The sequence below is a fragment of the Falco naumanni genome, chromosome Z, assembly GCF_017639655.2.
Source record: "Falco naumanni isolate bFalNau1 chromosome Z, bFalNau1.pat, whole genome shotgun sequence".
In the NCBI taxonomy this organism is placed as follows: Eukaryota; Metazoa; Chordata; class Aves; order Falconiformes; family Falconidae; genus Falco; species Falco naumanni.
The window spans coordinates 48,518,339-48,540,582 of NC_054080.1; the positions used below are offsets into that span (position 1 = coordinate 48,518,339).

General features: G+C 40.3%; 1 protein-coding gene across 1 annotated transcript in view; it reads left to right on the top strand.

Annotated features, from left to right (window-relative positions):
* The window catches only part of PCSK5 (proprotein convertase subtilisin/kexin type 5), a 246,494-nt gene extending 235,136 nt beyond the window's left edge, over positions 1-11,358 (top strand). Inside the window, exons 30-37 of the mRNA XM_040580316.1 lie at positions 366-583; positions 2,496-2,732; positions 3,224-3,454; positions 3,897-4,074; positions 5,282-5,496; positions 7,465-7,580; positions 9,188-9,374; positions 9,965-11,358. Of these exons, the coding sequence (XP_040436250.1) occupies positions 366-583; positions 2,496-2,732; positions 3,224-3,454; positions 3,897-4,074; positions 5,282-5,496; positions 7,465-7,580; positions 9,188-9,374; positions 9,965-10,368 (1,786 nt within the window). The 3' untranslated portion in view covers positions 10,369-11,358. The remainder of the gene's footprint in view (positions 1-365; positions 584-2,495; positions 2,733-3,223; positions 3,455-3,896; positions 4,075-5,281; positions 5,497-7,464; positions 7,581-9,187; positions 9,375-9,964) is intronic.
* The last annotated feature ends 10,886 nt before the right edge of the window (positions 11,359-22,244 follow it).

A 22,244-nucleotide genomic window follows, 5' to 3' on the forward strand; every position in this document is an offset into this window, starting at 1 on the left:
ACTTCTCTGTCTTTCCTTGTTAGCACTGTTGAGGGTCAGCTGTGCAAGACTAGAGATCACATCTTTCTTTTCCCAAACATTACACATCTTTCTATCTAATGTAAGGGGCAAATCAAGAAATGAGCAAGAAAGTCCAGCACCCTTTAGACAGTAGGCACAAGAACAAAGGAAGGCCAGACTCTCTTCACAGCACTAACCATGCACATTTTCTGCTTGAAGGCAGAGGGGGTGTAAGTGGAGGATGGGCAACAAATTGAGTGAGAAACCTGTTTGAACCAGTGAAATGTGTGTGCATAATTCTTATAGCTTGGACTGTTTGACAGCTATATATTGACCAGCACTTTGTGTTTGTTTTCATTTGATAGGGGATATTTTAATGATTCTGAGACTTGCAAGGAATGCAGCGGATCCTGTAAGACATGCATGGGAAGTGCAACCAAATGCCTATCCTGTAAAAGTCCTTTGCTTCTGGAGCAATGGAAATGTAAACCTACCTGTTCAGAGAACCATTTTGCCTCTGAAGGAATCTGCAGACACTGCCCTGAAATGTGTCAGGAGTGCATTCACAATCAAACATGCAAAGGTATTATCAAGAACCGGTCTTGACTTGGCTAAAATCCATCCAGACCTGTCTATAGATAGATTGACAGAAACAAAGGTCTGAAAATAAATTCTGTAAAGAGCAAAAATAAATTTTAAAAACAGGTAGATAGATATCATTGCTAATCTCTAAGAGAGAGGATAAGCATTCAGTGCTTTATGATGAGACTCAGTCTAAACTGTTAATCTGTAAAGATTTCCCATCACTTCACTTCTTGTCCTTTGGAGATTCCTACTGGTTTGATTCTATTTCTGACCTAGCGTATCCATGCCTAAACACTTGCATACATATTTACACCAATATGAAATACATAATGTTACTTTCTAGTTTGGTTGATGAGTTTACTTCTCTTTACCATTTTTGCAAATGACTACTCATGGTAGAGAATTATAACTGTAATGAAACATACTAGGAAAGCCTTGAACATCCTGGTGAGTCTAAATGCCCCCACAAAAATTCCCAGGATAGTTAAAACTGAGAAAGCCATTCCAGAAACAAATATGGGTGAAACAGAAAAAAAAAAAAAACCAAAACATAACAAAGCCATTAAACCAGGTATTCATAATAAAATTAGCAGCTGAATCCCAGCTCTGTGAAAAGACATTCATAAGATGATAGAAGCATTTAGGTTGGAAAAGACCTTTAAGATCATCCAGTCCAGCCATTAACCCAGGACTGCCAAGGCCACCACTAAACCATGTCCCTAAGTGCCACATCTATGCGTTTTTTAAATACTTCCAGGGTCGGTCACTCAACCACTTCCCTGGCCAGCCTGTTCCAGTGCTTGACCACTCTTTCAGTGAAGAAATTTTTCCTAATATCCAATCTAAACCTCCCACGGCACAACTTGAGGCTGTTTCCTCTCATCCTGTCACTTGTTGCTTGGGAGATGAGACTAACACACACCTGCCTACAACCTCCTTTCAGGTAGCTGCAGGGTGTGATAAGGTCTCCCCTCAGCCTCCTTTTCTCCAGGCTAAACAATCCCAGTTCCTTCAGCCACTCCTCATAAGACCTGCTCTCCAGACCCTTCACCAGCTTTGTTGCCCTTCCCTGGCCACGCTGCAGCACCTCAGTGTCCCTCTTGCAGTGAGGGGCCCAAACCTGAACACAGCGTTCGAGGTGCGGCCTCACCAGTGCCCAGTACAGGGGGACCATCGCGGCCCTGGTCCTGCCGGCCACACCGTGTCTGGTACCAGCCAGGGTGCTGCTGGCCGCCTCGGCCACCTGGGCACACTGCTGGCTCACGCCCAGCCGGCTGTGGACCAGCACCCCCAGGCCCTTTCCCACCAGGCCCTTTCCAGCCGCTCTGCCCCAGCCTATAGCGCTGTGTGGGGCTGCTGTGACCCAAGGGCAGGACCCGGCACTGAGCCCTGTTGAACCTCACAGGAATGGCCTCGGCCCATCGCTCCAGCCTGCCCAGGTCCCTCTGCACAGCCTGACTGCCCTAAGGACAGCAACACTCTGACCAGTTTGGTGTTCATATATTCCAGTCAGACTGGATTTTATTTTAATACTAAACCAAACAAAACTTCAGATATGGATAACCCTGATTTTGCAGGAAGTTCATAATGCAGATAGAGTATCTCAGCAGAAGCCCACCTATACACAGTGGCAGCATGGTTGGTTAGTATCCACAAAGCTGAACAGGTGACTTTGCTTCCCATTCCCTTGATGTAACACAGAAGACGCTGTGTCAGGGTTGGGCCATTATGGGCAGTTTGGAGGGGAAAGAGTTGAAAAAGAAAGCGTTGCCTTCCCAGACTGTCCTCTTACCTCCTGTTCTGACTGTCACTACAGGATTTAGAATTCGCTAGGATGCCTTCACTCCCTGATTTACAGAGGTCAGAATTTGCTGCTCATTTGCCTACCTGTTGTTTGGTGTCCCCTGTAGAGTGCATGGATGAGTTCTTCCTGCATGAGGGGAGGTGTGTGGAGGACTGCCCTTCGCACTTCTATGCTGAAGACAAGCACTGCTTTCCCTGCCACACAGACTGCAAGGACTGTGCCGGGCCAGACTCAGATGACTGCACTGCGTGCACCACCGACTTCTTTGTCCTCTACAGTGGCATGTGTTTCGAAGAGTGCCCTGAAGGGACTTATTATGAGGAAGCCACTGAAGACTGTCAAGGTTGACAGCTGTTTTTTTCCCCAGAATGGTATTTACAAGTGGGTCTGATTAAAGACTATCCCAAAAGGGCCTACATGTGCCGTCTAGTGTCACTATCGGTGTCCTGGAAATGGAGGAGATAGCTGGTGCACAAAAACAACAAGGCATACCTTAGAACAGCAAAAATTGGCAAAAGATGAGAGAGAGGTAGAAAAGCTAGGTGTGTTTAATGGTATGGGCAGCCACTCTGGTAAAGTGCTAGGTATTGCTGGAGACAGTATGTTGAAAAATGCTGCTCAGTAAAAGCAGTGCCAGGGCAAAGGATACCTAAGGAATTGCCTGCATAAGGTTGAAAATAGTAAAATGTTTGACCATGTAGAAGCAGAGCTATTGCTCTGTTTCCCTCAGCCTCCCTTCCTGAAATGATGGCTGCTCCTTGCAAAATTAAAGCTGAAATAATAATCTGAAATGCAACAAGAAATGGTGACATTCCTACTGTTTGTCCATTTCAGCATGCAACAGGACATGTCAGACTTGCTCTTCTTCCACTGCCTGCCTTACTTGCAGAAATGGCCTGGTGCTGAACCATGATGGGCACTGTGTGGCATCTGGATACTGTTCTCACACTGAGTACTATGTTGAGAAAACTCAGACCTGCAAGCCTTGTCATAAGAAATGCTTCCACTGCTCAGGACCCAGTGAACATGAGTGTCTTAGCTGTGAGAATAACCACTATCTCCTCAGTAAGTATCTTGCTCCTGCTTCTAGATTTTATTCTCCACTGGAATCATGAAATAGGCAAGTTTATGTCACGTTTATGGAACACATAGAGCTGCTTCAGCCAATCTACATGTTGCAAAGTTGACCTGATGAGTAGATAACTTGTGCAGAGATAATTACTTCTGCAGGACTACCTGGAAATCCTTGTGAGACTGGGCTTGCCACTTACTGGGGCCTAAGCAGGACCTCTAAGTAGCAACAAACTCCATGGCTAAGCAAAAGTCATGTGTTTCATTTACTTGGTATGTCTCGCTCCTGTTGTTTCCTATAAGTGACTTAAAAAGACAAGAGGAATATCCTTAGCTTTCTTTTTTTTCTTTTTTTTTAAATCCATACATGAAGAGCTAACATTTTCATATTGGCTTGTTGAATATGATGTGTTATTCTGCATTGTTGTCTCTGCAGATACAACCTGTGTTGAAACATGCCCAGATGGGTATTATGTTGACAGTGATAAGGGACAATGTTCCCCATGCCACAGCGCTTGTGTCACTTGCACTGGAAAACACAGCTCACAGTGCCTTTCCTGCAAACCAGGCTGGTACAGACAAGGAAAAGCATGCGTAAACCAGTGTCCACCAGGGTAAGGTCCAAAGTCTTTAGCGAAGAGCTACATCACAGAGAGAGCTTTGAGAAATTAGATCACTCTTTCCTATTCTACTTCAGAGTGAAACAGAACTGAATTTTATTTTCAGGTGAAAAAATCTTATGTTGTCCCAGTACAGAGGTGGTGGAAAACCTCCCCTCACAGCAGCAAACTGTAAAATTGGTGCCTGCACTGGGACCAGCCTGACGTGGTGTGGTCATTCTTACACTCCAAGGATGCTCTTAGGTTATGTTTATACAGAACAGTATGAAGCAGAACAAATAAGTTATCTGTTCATCAGCTTGAGCATAGGAAGCAATGTAACCTCCCTCAAGCACCCTTGCAGCCTCCACTTAACCTGAGGTTCAGATGAGGTTACTTTTGTTTTGCATTGAGTGAATATTCATAACAGATCATAATAGAATCAACCATTAAAACACATTTCAACTGAAGACTCATAAAAATCTAGACAGCAGCTTCATTAACATGAGTCCACTGACTTTCAAAATGTGAATTCAGTGTGCTCTTGTATATATGCCTCAGAAATTCAAATTTGGGAAGTGGACCTATGATTTCTGATTCAGATCCATTTAATTTTGCAGTACAATATGATCACACTGTCTGTTAAATTGAGTTATCATCCCATTAAATTAGAAATCTGTAATGACCACATCTAAACAAAACTACAGTGCAGCAATTCTCCTTTTTCCCTGACAGCACAACTTAGGTGAGCACTGTTCTTCTGCTGATATCCTTTGGCTAAGCCTGTTTGTGCACTGAAAAGAAACATGAATTTTCTGCATTTCCATCTGACAGCAGGTCATCAAGGAGCAGTGGAGGAATTTAGTGCTTATCCAGCATCTCCAGGATATCCCTTGCAGAGCCAAAACAGAGTTGAGGTTTTCTGAGCCTTGCTTATTTATATACTTACTTTGTGTCTGAATTCATCCTGGATTTTGGAAAGCCTGGCTTTTATATACCTTCATTTTACAAAGTCTTGCTTTATAGCTGCATTCCAATGGCCAGGGGGAGTTAAAGGAAATTCATTCTGTTTTCACGGAGATTACAAATGTTTACTGTGATCACATCAATATCAATTTTATACATCGATGTGATCACAGTAAAAGCTAAGGATGAAGGATGCTTTGGTTTTCCTGTCACCACCAGGCTTTATGCAAAGCCATGACTATCTGAACTGTTTCAGGTATTTTGCACAAAACTCCACTGGATCATGTGAGAGATGCCACAAGGGCTGTAAGGAGTGTATGGGGCCTCAACCCACAGATTGCCTTTTCTGTGATACATATTTCTACCTGTTGCGCTCCAAGAATGAATGCGTTCTCTCTTGTCCGGAGTATTACTACGAAAGCAAAGACAACATCTGTGAAAGATGCCACCCTTCCTGCCAAACTTGTGAAGGTAAGAGCATATGTTCCACTTCAACCAAAAAGGATTAATGAAACACCTGCAATCTCTATTTTTTTTCTTTTTTTCACTCTTTGCTCCAAGATTTGGAAACACTTCACAAAGAGACATACCATGTACATCACTATCAACCAGTCCATAACCTAAGTAGTTGCAGTGGGTGGTGCAGACCTCCCCAGGGGCTGCCAGGTTCTCTCTGGCCCTGGGTGAGTTGCTGCACTGGCTGCTTCATGCTGCCAACTTACTTTTAGAGGACTGATTGATCAAGATCAAAGCAAGGATATGAATTCCTGACAGCTCCCCGCAGGGCTGCCTCCAGTTACAGAGCACAAGTGTAAAGGCAGCTGCTCATGGGGAGGGCTGCGAGCAAGTCCCAGTGCCAAGTCAGTGAAGGGAAATAAATGGACAAAGGTAGTTAATTTTCCGTCAGCCAGGCCTCTCACAAAGGTTCTCATCAAGTTCAAAAAAAGGGATCTTGCTTATAGAGCTGGACCTCATTTCTCACACAAACACTGAATAATGACTGAATACTACCTCGTTCTTTGAGCTGTCCTACTATACATTACTCTGTGAAAGCCAAGGAACCTAAATCCAACCACGTCGTTATAGTCTGCAAAGGAAAGAGTACAAACAGTCACAAAGCATAACTTTAGGGTGAAAAACAAAAACAAAAAAAAGTATTTTTCAAATTTAACTTTGAGACACCACTTCTTTTGTTCTGTGAGACACTTATGTATTCAGTATCTTCCTTTTCCTAATTCATTCAGTTCTGAAGCAAGCAGTGCTAACCCTCTTGGACCCATCTGAATGGCATAGCAGATAGCTAACAGGTGCCACTCTGCAGCTTAGACCACACCGTACTGTAACACAGTTTTGGATAGCGGATATACTGGATAGCACAGATGAATAATTGCAACGTTACAAGTTTTAAAATCTTGAAAATAACTCTTACAGTGAAGCCACCTTCAAAAATTATTAAAATAAAATTGTATAACAACATTATAACAAATGACAAATATTTTGGCTTGGATTTGGGACAAAAATATAGCCATCTTAATTTACAGATTACTCCACTGATTTTTACTTTTATTTGGGATAAATACTCCAGGACAGAATTTCTATCATAATTACAAAGACACTAAGATGAAACACAAGCCAGTCCTTCTAAACAGCGAAACTGTAGGTGTTCTGAAATGCATATGCATTGCTGATATATGAGAAAAGAAGTGTTGTGGTATCTCTTGTTTCTCAAGAGCAGGAAGGCAAACGCTGCACTGCTCAGAAAACTCACATAGTAAATTTGCTGGCTTATAGAAAGCTGCTGACTTCAAATGTTCAACTGCTGCTAACCTGAGTTACTTGCATTTCCTTTTTCTTCATTTTAGAGAGTGGCAGAAAATGCTTAGTTGCAGGGAAATAGGCAGGTTCACCTTAAGATGTAGGACAAACCCTTCACTTCAGTGTTTCACAGAAATACTGCATGTAGCATCTGTCTTCAAAAAAAAGTCTCCAACACACAAAGTGCATATGATGCTCTGTTGGCACCTAGTGAAGAATTGTTTTCCTATGCAACTAAAGAATTTATTTCGCTATTCAAACATAAACATACCTTAATGCATTGTGGTTTGAAAACAGTTAGCTAGCAGGCCTAGTAAGTATTGGTTTTGTGAAGGAGAGTATTTGGTCAAGGTTCCCCACGATTATGTGTCAGGGCTTCCCTATACAACTGATTCCCAAATCAGCTTTTCATGAATACCAAAACACATAAGAAATAAATTTTGTGGGCACATAAAACCTCAGGATCAGGCCCAAGCTCTTTCTCAACCTCCAGCCCCCTCAAGCTGAACCATGCTGATGCTTGCCATTGACAAATGCCCGTTTCTTTGGTGGCAGTGGTAAGCATAATTTTTAAAGGAAGCTGAATGACAATTTTTCCTGTTTTAATATTATTTTTCTTTCTAGGAAAAGGAGCATTCAGCTGCACATCTTGTGTATGGAGCTACAGTTTATTAGGCGGAATGTGCAACTCAGACTGTTTTGTAGGTGAATACAAAGTCCAGGAGACACAAGGACAAGAGGTACCTATTTGTAGGCATTTTTTCCTGTGATTTGTATGCTCAACTTTAACTTCTGAACACAATACAAACAACACAGAAAGCTCTTCTCTGAGTTTTCAAGGCTGCTTATCTTTAAATGTGCTTGCTTTTTTCTTCATCTGGCAGAGGAAGCACAGTTTCTTTTTCTGAGGGTGTCTACTATAGGGTAACTCGCTACCAGTAAATATAAAGGCCCAACTTTACCAACAATGATACCAAAGCCACGTGAATAAAATCAGCTGTATTAGTAATACAGCATTTTTTTTCTTCCAGTATAACTGAGATTTCCACACAGATTTCTGCTGCATTGTTTGTGAGAAATCACATGACATTCCTGATTGACAGCTCTGCTGGCAGAAATCTCTAGAGGAGCAACAGGCTTAAGATAACAGAACTGTTTATTTAGTAGAGCAGGACCACAATTAGGTTTGGGTCTGTGCCACATGTCTGGGCATCCAGCTTCCAGATTTCCACACCAACTGCCTTCCAAAGCTGTTTATTCAAGAATACAGCAGCAAGGCAAGCCAGCTGGCCTGAGATGCTGCATACCCTTGAGTCTCTGGCCTGGAATACCCCCTTTTCAGTGCTGACCTATAACTGCGAGCCCAAGAAAACAGCCCAAGAGCTGGGAACCACAGAGATCCGCAGTTCTTCGCAGGAGCTTTGACCCCGAGAAACTGGACTTCCCACTATGAGCCTCCCATCTTGCCCAGGTTCTTTGATTCAGGACAAGGAACCTCGCAGGTCAGACAGTGATGATGAAATTAGTTTCCAGATCCTCACAGTAGATATGGTGTCCTGATCCCATGGCAGAAAAATAGCAATTTTTGCCCAATAGGCCAGAAACTGTGAACACTGGAGGCCTTGAAATACCTGAGCTCAAAGCATTCTGCAGGTATGCAGAATGTGACAAATGTAGATGTGACAATGATGATCACTGGTACTCTTCGTACACAGAGGCTCCCAGGAGCCTATCTGGAATTTGAGAAGCATATCTGAATCTAAGTTGTTTCTGTAAAATCGAAGCAACACAATCTAATAAAAATCCTGTTTGCTAGAAAATTTCCAGCCAGCTTTATTCTTTATTTCTGCTCCTTCCCAATTTAGAAAGGAAATTGTTTCTCTCCGCTGCCTTTTTTCCCCCAGTATTTCATGTTGCTTCTCCCATGTCAGTTACTTTTAGTGATACTCTTGAATACATTTCATAAAGACCACTTCACCATCATTACTACCAAAGGTCTGGTAGCACGGGACTAGCAAAACAAAAACACACTTCCTGGCCAGAAAGAGCTTACAGTCTGAATGATTTTTATCTCACTACCTACCTAGGTGAGATCTCTAAGCTCCTACAACGCTTCCCGCCCCCCACCCCACCCCCCCACTGACACCCCCCACACACACAAGCAGATCACTGAGAAGCCAGGAAATATGAACCAAATTTTAGTTTTCCTACTCTGTCCTGTACTTTGCCTTGACACCCGTGATGCCCAGAGATGACTACCCAGACATTAAATGACAGGACAGAACTGCCAGGTCAGGTCCAAGGAATCCAAAATGAAAGGTGTGTTGCTTGTGTTCTGTGTCTGAAGGAGATTGAGCCCAAGTGTGAAAGATGTGACAGCTCGTGCACAGAGTGCAAGGGACCTGGGCCCCTCAACTGCACAGTCTGCCCAGCCAGCATGCAGCTCTACCTGGAGGAAAGCCGCTGCCTGCCCTGCTGCAGTGACTCTGACCCGGCAAGCACCCCAGAGTGCTGTGACTGCAGTGAAACACAAGGTAGGACAATGCTGCAGAGCAGTAATGGTGCTGAAGGGCTTTATGACTGACTAGGTTGACATTTAAAAAATCAAAAGGGGAATAGAGCAAAAATGTGCTCCTGAGCTGAAGGCACACAGTCGTTTCTGCTGCTGGATCACCAGAATAGGAAGAGCTTTACAAAAAATAACAGCAATCACGACTGATGCGGGAGGCAGCACCTTCTTTCACCCACAGCTATTGTGTTAAATGGCAGGCATTTCATAAACCAGGTGCCTGGGAAGTGCTTAGTTCAATGGATAGCCATCTGAATGATTGCATTTTAAGCTTAGCACATCAAAATGTATTTGTGTGCCTGTTAGCTTTTCTGCCGCTTTCTGATTATTTATAATCTAAAGAAGCACAGCTACCCCAGCAACCTTGCTTTCACCCTTATACCATCACAGCTACAAGAACACAGTTGTGGTACTAGAAGAGTAAGGTATTTAGTTGAATGCATTTAAAAATGTAAGCTGCTGTACTACATTTTTTTAAGACAAATACCCCCTGCCCCCTGCCATACACACACACACAAGCTCATTTAATTTATTTTTTTTTAACTGCTATTGTAGATGACTGTGTGTTACGGACCACTTTACCACCCGAGAGCAAAAGCAAAACTCCTTTATTTGTTATTACCTGCATTTTGCTTTTCCTTGTCATTGGAGCCATTGTATTTATCTGGAGAAAATCACAAGCCAAAACCAAGGCTGTCAATAAAGGTGGGTATGAAAAGTTGACAAATCACTCGAAAACCTTTCCTTCCTATGTGAGCAACTACCACAAGAGTCCAAGCTACCAGGAAGATCAAGTAATTGAGTATAGAGATCGAGATACTGAAGATGATGACGAAGAAGATGACATTGTATATATGGGCCAGGATGGCACAGTCTATCGCAAATTTAAATATGGACTTTTGGAGGATGATGAGGAAGATGAGCTTGAATATGATGACGAAAGTTATTCATTTAGATAACTCTTCACTAATTTATTAATTTCTGCTTTGTTGCTTTTCCTATTAAATGCAGCAATTTAGTTAAGTACATTTAGTTACTTTTTAGCATGCTGAGCTCAAAATTTTAGCTAACAGTCATTGTGAGAGCAGAATGGTTTCTAAACACAATTTTTCCTGAAGTTATACAAAAATCCTTACTATGCTTTTAAGTAGCAGTCCAGACTGGTTAAGAGATTACATTTCTGTGCATTTGTGTGGAGAGTAAATCCTTTCCCAATAATGTATTTTTGTGCATTATAACTAATACAAACTCTGCTTCAAACCATGCACACACACTTATTGAGAACCTTGCCAATCACTACAAGAAATGTGCAGATATGAAAGTTAGTTGTATTTATCTACCTGATGAATGACACTGGGATAGGGTGCCAGTAGTTTACTACCTGTGATCACAGTTACTCAGCAATTCAGAACAGAACAGGCAAGCCTGCTGACTTTACCCAGATATTCTTTGTTGGTATCACCTGGTGCATCTATGTTCCTCGAAGCCAACACAATTCCTCCTTATAATCTTATAGCATATTTCCCTGTGAAATTGTGCATCTATGACATGATGTTATACGAATTCTGATTGTAACTCTACTCCAGGTAACAATATTGTATTTATAGTTTGTATGAAACATAACTAAGATATTTTACATATCAACCTCTGATTAATCTTTACTGTGGTGTTTGTCAATCTGTATGCACACAAATGTCTGGATTTACTGCAAAGGGAAATATGGTCTGTAAGCCCACAAAAGGACTTCTTTTGTCTTTTTAACTACCTTCTCAATGATTTAAAACACTGAACATTTATTCAAGCAGCTTTTCCATTTCTGTTGTAAATGGCTCAGTATATTCAGACAATGACAAATGGAATTAATTAGCACTTAGTTGGTAACATAACTTAAAGGAATACAGCAATGTGATCTTTCTATTATTATTACAGAAATATAACATCATGCTAAAGTAAAGGATGCTTTTTATGGCCATTTGTTGTGAAAGAATAAATTCTTTGCACCAAAATGTCTCAAAAATGCTGTTATTTCTCAGGTTTCATTCACTCTTTTAGTTCCTTTAGATTTCCAGTAAGAAGTTGCTCTAGAACTATAAATCAATTAATTTGGTGTCTACAAAGGAATTGTGTGAAAATACCTGATTTTTATAGCTCAATGCCTCAGTGCAATTTTTTGTATTAAGTATTCCTAAGGACCTCAGGACAGTTCTGTCTGTATGTTTAAAGAAGTTTTATAGAGAAGTTTATTGCTTCCACTTTAAATTTTAGACTTTTAACCATTGCACCTTCAGTAACAGCAAGGCATTAAAAGTCATGTGACTTCACAAAAGCCAAAACAAGGACCTACATTTATCAAAAGTTATATGACAGCAAGGTACTTCAGAAAGGTGCAAGTCATCTGTCACTTTAACTCAAATTCTCCTCTGGAAGTTCTGAAAAAATAGAAGAGTGAGAAATCAGTTTGAATGGACATACTGAAACAAAGAGGCTGTGTTATCTTGCTCTCCTAAACTTGTTTGGATTACCAATATAGTTTATTATTTTTATTAATGGCTTATAACACAACTGTAAGAATTTGCTTTGACCTGAAATCTCTCCTCACATTTCAGAGGCTTAATTCTAGCTGTGTCTAAGTAGTCTGAAACCACTGTGACAGATGTAATGAGAATTTTGTTTATGGGCTCTCAGACTGACTTCATCATCATTTTATGAACAGTCTCTTACATTTAAAGTTAACCTGAAAGGTAAACAAAAAATGCAAATAAGTACTCATTTTGGAAAGCCTGTTCCTTAAATTTTGTCTAAATTTGTGCAAGTCAGACTGAGACAAATTTGCATTTTTAAGTACACATCCAAAAAAAACCCAAAACCAACCAACAACAAAAAAAAACCCACCAAAAAACCCAACCGCAAATTCTTCTCAAATGCCGATTTTTTTTAGAGGTTCTTTGTTGTGATTTGGGCACACCATTTCAACCACATTCAACTGCATGTTCTTTTGCTTCTGATTCTTCATACTCTGCAGTCTGGCACTTTCCTTCTGGTTTTCCAAGCTTGTCACATGCAGTCAGGGATCTTCGATGTCAAAAGCAGAAGTGAACTTCCTTGCAGCGCTAAAGCTGCACAGGCAGTGCTAAGACACCATTTGTTACAAGAGAAGCAGTACTGGTATATTCCCTTCACTCAAATAAGCAGTGCTTTTGGGGAGGGATTCAAATGACTGCTCAAATGATAAGCCTGTTATGAAGAGGCAGGAGCGCGCATGCAGCAGCATGCATGATACTGTGCTGCATGGGTAGGGTGACAAGTTGCATGCCTTACAAAATGGCAGATAATTGCCTTGAAGGTAACCAGTCTTCTTAGGAAAGCAGTAAATAACTGATGAATCAAGCTAAAAGGATATGATATGAGGAAGAGGATCGCATTCAAGCTTACTGTTTTTTTTAAAGGGGAAGTTTCAAAATTACGGTCAAGGAGACCCAAACTTAGTGACCCACAGAGCCATACCACTTTTACAGCATTCACAATTAAAACTCACTACTAAGAGTCCACACGGAGACCAAGAAAAATTAAGTTTAGCAGTTAATTGGCACAAGAGGAATCCTTCATGAGTCACTCACACTTCTAAAGAAATTTCATGGAAAACAAAGGACAACCAAGGAAGTCAGTAACATTTTATAGACTTCTAGGGTCTAAGCCCTTGACATTCTGTCCTGAAAAAAGTGTACAGAAATTCAAATCCACATTTGTTCAGTTGCACAATTCCTTAGTTGACACAAAGCCAATTCTTCTCCTTTCTCCTGACTTCTCCTCCACCCACCATAGTGAGAAAGATGTCCCAAAGGAAACAAGCATCTTTCAAAAACAAAGCTTCTGTGGGATCTCTTCCATTCAACTCTTCCCTAATTTTCTTTATCAGCCTCAAATCCTGTTATCTTTGGCAAATTTCTCTCACCATCTTGCTTCTCAAGCTTTTGTCCATCTTAAGGCCCCTCGTTCCCCCTGCACCTCTTACTTTGCTACTCTTTTTCATGCATGGAGTTTCCAAAGCCCTTCAGTCTTCACCAATTACTTGTATTTTCTCTATCCTCCTGGGGAATGCCCTCTCATTTTTATTTTTTATTTTTTTTACTCCACCCTTCAAAAAGATCTCATAAAAATCACATCTCCTACAGAGTTTTACCACACATGTACCTCTCACATAATCCAGTAATTTGATTTCAAAGGGAAGTGTAGATTACCAGGGTTCTTTATCCCCTCCTTCCACAGTTTATATAAATAGGGAGAAGTTTTCTTTTCTGTGACTCTAGCCTGAAGTTTTGCTAGAAAGGAGGTGGAGGAAAGTAGACTGTAGGAGTTACATTTCAAGTGTTCTGAGGCCCAAGACTCCTTCCATGACCAGCTCTACACTGATCAGACCACATTCTCACAGTATAACACGCATTTGCCTCTGGCTCTTCAATAATAATTGCAGGACTTCTGGCTGAGGACTCAAATATTGAAATTTCAAACCAAGGACAGAAATGAAAATATAATAAGCTTAATTGTGTAAGTTACCACAGAAGCCTTTCAAAAGGATATTTTGAAGCATTTGGTTTTCTCATGAAAAATAGCATGTGTTTCAAGAGAAATATATGGGTTTGTATTAAACAGTGTTTTCTTAGCCATCAAATTTCCCACTTAAAAGTTACCTATAGAAAAATTCTGATTACACATCAGTCACTATTTCACCTAGGTCACCTATGTACATGTTGGGGTAGGGGCAGGAGGGGGCCAGAAGAGTATTTCTCAGAGTAGACCAGAATTATCAATTTTTCACCTCCCCTCAACCTCTTATGTGTACATGTGGTTTCAAGCCTGAACTTTAAGGAGTAACCAGACATGCATCCTGATAAGGAATAGACATACTCTAAGGCCTCAAAAGCACTCCTGAACAGAAAAACTCTTCTGTTCAGTTTTTCTACTCTTTTTTTCTCTCCTAATTAGTACATAGAAATTAAAATAATAACCTATCATATCAAACAACAGACAACTGAAGATTCTAACTGCACACAGACATACTTGCAACAAACTAGATAAATGTATAGGTGTTGAGACGCAAAATTAATAGGAGACATACACACATGTAACTTCTGTTCTCCTTTCAAAGTAGGTTCCATATGTTCCTACTTTATTGGTTGCCTCCTACTGATCAGAAATATCTAGTAAATTGCTTAACACATTGGCTGTTATTACTGTATCTCTTGCGATTTTATTGTTAACACCACAAAAGACAAATTTTCCCTTGGGAAATTTATGTTACAAATTATGTAGTAATTACGACTTTTCTCCCCCATCATCCTTTTTTAGATTTATGTTTACACTGGAAGAAGATCTCCCAGACCTCAACCAACAAAAAAGATGCACTATTATCTCTTTGCATGACTTTACAGGTTTATATTACACATATAATTGAATACTAAAAAGGGAAATAAATATTACTTTATTCTTCCTCATTTATATTGTCTATTTAGCATCTAAATAAGCACATTTTCTTTTTCAGGAAGATACCAGGTGCTACACTTACCTAACAACCATTACTCTAAATAGTTCTTGCTCTTCTAGCTCCACTTTTTTTTTTTTTTTTGGTTCCTCCACGCTTGCTCACTGCATGTCATGTCTAAAATCCTCACCCTATTATTTTTCTTTATCCTTTCTCCTCCTTCTGGTCACCTAGCATCATCTTTGTTTCTCAGTTGTTTTTTTTTTTTTTCTAATGCAAAAACCTAACTCTGTTAATTAAGTAGCTCATCATTCATTTAAAAAAAAAAAAGCCTAATATAAATCTTACTGCATCCATTCCATTGCATTCTACCTTCTCTCACTGACAAATCGTAGCACAATGGAAAAGCAACCTATTCGTAACCTCAGAACAAACTGAAAGATACTAAGCATTTTGCTACTCTGAGCCACAAAAGAGAAAGTGAAATTAAATTCTCAGTTATTTACAGAACACTACCGTTACATAAAATCAGTACATTAAGTTGTGTAATTATTTATATATTAACTGTCATTGTCAGCAATGTTTATGAAATTCTAGCCCCCTTAAAAACCTAAATAGGCCACAGCACTATCCAAATACCCTGCTGGAGCAACAGACAATGCAAGTTCCCCAACCTTGCAAGTAGGGCCTGCTGTTTGTAATTTGTTACATCTTTCTTCTCCTTTCAGAAAAATACAAGAACATTAGGGGAAAAAAGTATAGGCCTATATAAACCATATTCATTACAAAATAAATTTGAAAGCAGTTTGATACTTTTTTAGCCTCATTTCAGTTTTGGAACGAAAACTAGTAGAACATCTGAATCCTTGGAAATTATAGTGCTTGAGTGTTAAACAGAAACCTGAAGAACGCAGATGCTTGAGGATTTAACTTTTAAATCCATGCCTCCAGTGTGGACACAGTGCTGTTAGAACAGCACCATGATCTCTGACAAATACCAAAGTACAGTGAAGTGTCCACCACATTAACACAATTATGACATAACCAGAACACCACATAACATTACAGTCTTTCCTGATGCAACTTTAGAGATGCCACACAGAGGTTATACAAAGCATATAAACAGTGCTAAAGTATGAGAGAAACCTTTCCGCAAGAGGCCTGAGCCAGATTAATGTGTTCCAAGATACAGGTTTGGTTCATTTTCAGCTGTAGCAGATGGGACCTTTGCCCTGACCCAGATGAATGTTTAAACATCTAATCCAAAACAGAACAGGATGCAACTCTCTCCACCTGACTTCTCCAAGAACCAAGAAGTTTTAAATTTTGAAAGAAAGGGTATAGACAAATCTGTTTTCAAGCTATAGAACTCTAAGGACGCAGCTCCCCTATGTCCTAAATAAAGCACAAAACCCCAGAGTGGGACTTGTTTTCCAGCACACTATTATTTTAGCTAGTTTAAACAACACCTGAATGCTTTTTTCTATCAAAGTTTTCAGCCAGTCACCCTTACAAAGCTTTGCATAGGACTGAGACACCTAACAGTGCTAGACATAGCAAAGGAGGGCACCCTACAAGCTAAGTCATCATCAGAAGCCTCCTTAGAAAACTTATTGAATAGCAATACCGGCAATAAGCCTTACTATTACACAACAAAGCAGTGATTCTCACAAATTTGAAACTGAATAAACTGTTTCCAAGAATTGCTGGAAATCTAAGGCAGAACAAGAATGAAAAAGGACACCAATTTTTATCTCTACATAGCAATTTAGAAATGGGTTTCTAAGGATACTTAAGTTCTCAAAATATCAAGGTAGCAAAGATATCAAAATAGTACAAAGTCTTTTGAAGCAAACTGTCAAAGTTCACTTACTGCAGCCATGTGATTACTGTATTTAGCCACAGTTATCAGATGCACATCTGAAACTAGTCAAAGGAGTAACTTTCATCTCCTTTGGCTCAGTACAATCTCTCAACACAGATGTAGCAAATGAGGTTGTAAAAATCTCAGTAAACTAGACTTCACACTTGTTATCTTTAGCAAAATTCTCTCACCTTCTTGCTTCTCAAGGTTTTTTCCATCTCAAGGTCTTTCTGTTTTTTCTTTCCTTCCCCTTGCACCTCTTTTTTTATTATCCTCATCCATCCATGGAGTTTCCAGTAAACTAAACTTCACACTAGTGCCACCCTTTAGTAGAAATGCAACTACTGACACTTTCCTTTCCAGCATTTTAATTCACTGTATTCATTTGGGAAACTATTTTGACAGTCTCCATGTCTACAATATGTAACAGTCACTGAAAATAAATGAAAATATATCCACATCAGTAACAATTTTAACATGATTAATTATCCTAATTTACAGTTACATCTTTTTGAAAAGCAGGATTTTTTTTTAGTTTATTTTCAAGTTTTAGTGAGCTAGGTTTAATTTTCAGGTAGATTTCAAGAACATTATGATGTTATATTTCTAAAATAAAAAGGATACAGGCAGAATACAGGTTCCATATCTGTTTCTAGGAAGGCTCCAAATTCAAAACGTACCTAGCCATGCAAGAAACCTGTACAAATAGCTATTGCAGACTGTTTGTCTGTGCACATTGGGCCTTTATGTTGTCTAAACGTGAAGGCATGTTGCATTTTAACATCTGGTAAGCACAGGTTCTTTAGGGTATTAAAATGCCAGACAGTTTAATGCCACAGCTATCAAATTAAAACCAATATCACCAATATGCATTTGAAAAAAATTCTTGCACTGCTATTCTCACATTGAAACAAATTCCATTTCATGACAGAATAGACTTCAGAAAAAGAGTCAATTAAAATGCACCACAGACTTTATTTTAAAATATTCAAAACTGTGGAAATACTTACATTGCTTGAACTCCAACAATTCCAGTGACCTTTATGCCTCACTTGGTGTTCACATATTGCCTTACAAATAAAGAACTGCAAACATCTAGATCATAAATAATGTAGCACCAAGTTTGTAAGTAAGAAAAATTCTCTCCCACTTCCCAAAACTGAAAGTTTAAGCAGCATAATGAAAGAGCTCTGCAGCACCTCTTTCAGTATATACTAAGGAATATGCACAGATTATTTGTATCACATAGTACAATCAATCAGAAAAACTGTGATAAGCAGCATCGCTGCTTTCTCGGTTACATTCTTTTATTAATTGCACAGTGTCACAATGTAAACTGAAATAGTTATTTGCAAATAATACAAAAATGTAACCCTTCATAACGTTTATAATGTGCTAGGAATCATGTATTGAACTTGAAAGTCAATATGCAATATTTGATACTAAATAACACGTACCGGTAAGCACACTCACCCAAATGAATGCAATTACATTTTCTCTTAACTTGAAGGCAAACATGCAAAAAGCAGTTTATTACTTTACTATATGCATACTCCATACTTCAGGTGAGAGCTGTGAGTAAACCAAGTGTTTCTAGCTTTCCTTTTTCTACTTTCTATGTCCTCAAGCACAGCGGTTTTAAAAACAACATGATGAAATAAATAGCAGCATTCATTAGCAGTTATAGAACCGTGTAACTAAGAAATCAACCCAAGGCACTATGGATGTCCACAACAACAGACAGGTGAAATCACTGGCAAAAAATAATTTTCAAAGGCAGATATGAGTTTAGCTGTAATACCACAATCAATGGAATTTATTCTTTAAAGGTGCTCCTGACAATGTACTACATTGACTAACATGGCTACTATTTGTTCTTCCAGAAAAGAACCAAGACCTTGACATTGTTATATATTCAAAGTATGCCTCCCCACATCTTGGGCAAGGGGCAGGGGGAGGGGATTGAAAAAAATTCTCCCATCATCCCTCAGTTTTAAAGTGAAGAAAAAAACCAGTTCACTTTCAAGAAAATTCTTGAACAGATTTCCAACTTGCGCACAGAAAAGTCCATTGAACTGCTTTTGGGTTTTGGGGTTTGTTGGTTTTTTTGAAAAAACAACACAAAACATGTATTTCTGAAAGCAGGTAAGTTCTTTTTCTTTTAGTGTTTTCCTACTAGAAAGGCCAAAGTCTGCTGAAAATGTCCAGCCAACAGTCAGGACAAAACTGTCAGTGTCTTTGGAGTCTTAAATTTCTAAACAGCTTAGGACAAAACACAGGTCAAAACACTGCTTATTCCTGTGCGTGCTTTTACAGAGATCATTCTTTCCTCCCTCAGGAGGTGTGTATCCCTTCTGTCTTTGCCATCAACAGACTGATGAGCAATTCACCTGAATCATCAAGCTTCAGCTGCAGTCCTGCACAGCTACAAGGACTCCTTGACTTGCTCAAGGCCTTTTCCCAAACACCTTGTGAGACTGGCTGCAAGTTAAAACATTACGAACTAGAATCCTGGCAGGCTGACAAGGCCCACCACAGAGAATTCCTGTAAGGCTACCATGACAGGGCTCTCTGAAACACTACAGTGAAATTCAAGGTCAGAATGGGATGGGAAAAGGAGGAAATTCCTAAAACTGTACTGGTGTGGGGGGAGTAGATTTGGAAGAACACACAGAAATACTGCACCTAAATTTAACAAGTATTTTCCAAATCACTATCCATTTAAAAACACACACCCCATTTATCTGTGCAAACATTTCAGAGCAGGAAAGGCCTCAATAATTTGTAATAAATACTCAATATTTACTAAAATGTTAATATATTATCATTCCAAGAAACACAGAATCATAGAACACCTCGGACTGGAAGGTTGCTCAGAGCCCCATCCAACCTCACCTTGAATGTTACCAGGGAGGGGGAACCTACCACCTCTGTAGGTAACCTGTTCCAGTGTTCCGCCACCCTCATCATAAAAGATCTCTTCCTTGTATCGAGCCTGAATCTACCCTCTTAGTTTAAAACCATTACCCTTTGTCCCATCACAACAGGCCCCTAATAATAAGTTTGGCCCCATCTTTCTTATAAGTCCCCTTTAAGTACTGAAAGGCCACAATAAGGTCTTCCCAGAATGTCTCTCCTCCAGGCTGAACAACCCCAACTCTCTCAGCATTTCCTGCTAAAAGTGTTTCATTGTTCCAGCCCTCTGGTCATTTTTGTGGCCCTCCTCTGGACCCACTCCAACAGGTCCATGTCATTCCTGTGCTGAGGACTCCAAAGCTGGACGCAGCACTCCAGGTGGGTCTCACCACAGCACAGTGGCACAATCACCTCTCTTGGCCTGCTGCCACACTTCTTTTGATGCAGCCCAGCATATCGTCAGCTTTCTGGGCTGCAAGCACACATCACTGGATCAGATTTTCATCCATCAGTAACCCCAAGTCCTCCTCTGCAGGGCTGCTTTCAATCCCTTCATCCCCCAGCCTGTATTGACACCAGGGGCTCCCCTGACCCAGGTGCAGGACCTTGCCCTTGGCCTTGTTGAACCTCACAAGGTTCCCATGGGCCCACTTCTCGAGCTTGTCCAGATCTCTCTGCATGGTGTCCTGTCCCTCAGGCATGTCAACTGCACTACTCAGCTTGGTGTTATCTGCAAAGTTGCTAAGGGTACACTCCATCCTGGTATGTAATTGATGAAGGTATGAAACAGTACCAGTCCCAATACAGACCCCTAAGGGACACAGTTTGTCACCAGTTTCCATCTGGACATTGAGCTGTTGACTGCTATCCTCTGGATGCAACCATCCAACCAATTCATCAAATCCGTATCTCCAATTTAGAGAGAAGGATGTTGTGCAGGGCCATGTCCAAGGCCTTACAAATAGATGACATCTGTAACTCTTCCCTTATCCACTGATGTAGCCATTCCATCATAGAAGGCCACTAGGCTGGTCAGGCAAGACTTGCCCTTGGTGAAGCCATGCTGGCTGTCTTGAATCACCTCCCTGTCCTCCATGTGCCTTAACACAGTTTCTAGGAAGATCTGTTCCATGATGTTCCCAGGCACAGAGGTGAGGCTGACATCTCGGTAGTTCCCAGGGTCCTCCTTTCTACCCTTTTAAAAAATGTGTGCAATATTTCCCTTTTTCTGCTCACCAGGGACTTCACTGTCCCATGACCTAATCCCCAAAGACTTTCACTGATCCACAGCCAAAAGTTTTGATCTTACCTGCACGTAGTTCAAAGGCTGAAAGGATTCTCCTGTGCCTTACATTCCAACTTCAACCTTGAAGTCATTCATTTCTTTGTCAGTATAGCAAACAATCCAGAAGATTTCCTCATCTAAGGCAGCTGCCAGCAGCAACCAAAATGCAGTAGCCTTTCATTACCTCCTCTGCCTTAGGGCCCAAAGTGCAAAAAAATTGTTAGACTGGTTCTGCACTCTTTTAAGCCCTTACCTTCTGCAGTGTACAAACTTTCTCCCTGACATTCACCTCCTGAACTGCAGTGACACACTTCTGAGCAAAACACGTGTTGTCATATACATAGTCAGCTTTGGCAGAAGTATCTATCTCACATTCCAGTAACTCAATGAGTAAGTCATTTCCTCTATTTCAATTAAAATCACAATAAATAATTTCAATTAAAATGACAGCTACAACCACAACAGCTGTACAGCATATCAAAAATATATAGTGAAAATATATAGTGAATTATTCTTGTATCTAATAGCTTTCCTGCACCACAGGTAGATTTTTTACTCAATCAATATAAAAATTTTCTAAGCTGTAATCCAAGTATAAAAATGACACAAAATTAGGAAAAGAATTTGGACTAACATTCTCTGTCTGAAACACTCACACTCTGCACACTTTAGGGGCAGAAGAGGTCACAGCTACCTTTGGTCTTGTTCCACATGTGCTAAGATGTCTAAATGATTGGTAACATTTGCATTCACGATTCTTCCGTAAGACCTAAAACAGCCTTCTACTCCTTTTGCATGACTGAATAAATGACAAACAAACTTAAATCACCTTGTGTGGCTTTAGTGTTCAGTTCCAATCGCAATTATGTTGTTGCATGATAAACCCTGTAAGCAGCTAAGCACCATACAGTCACTAGCTCGCTTCCCCCACACCCCTGCACAGTGAGACAGGGAAAGAAAAATGGAAGAATAAAAACAAGAAAATTTGTGGGTCAAGATAAAAATAGCTTAACAAGCAAAGGAGAAGTGGAAAAAAAGAAAAAAGAGAACAAGCGATGCAAAGGCGATCACTGACTACCACCCACGCGTAGATTCATGCCCAGCCACAGCCAAAGCAAAGATGGCCAACCTCCCTAAAATCCCTCCTCTCCATTTTATTGGTCAGCATGACGATTATATGGCATGGAGTATCTCTGATTATTTCAGGTCATTTGTCTGGTTGTGTCCCCTCCAGACTCTTGCACAGCCTAGTCTATTCACTGGGGGAGCACAGCAAGCAACAGAGAAGCCC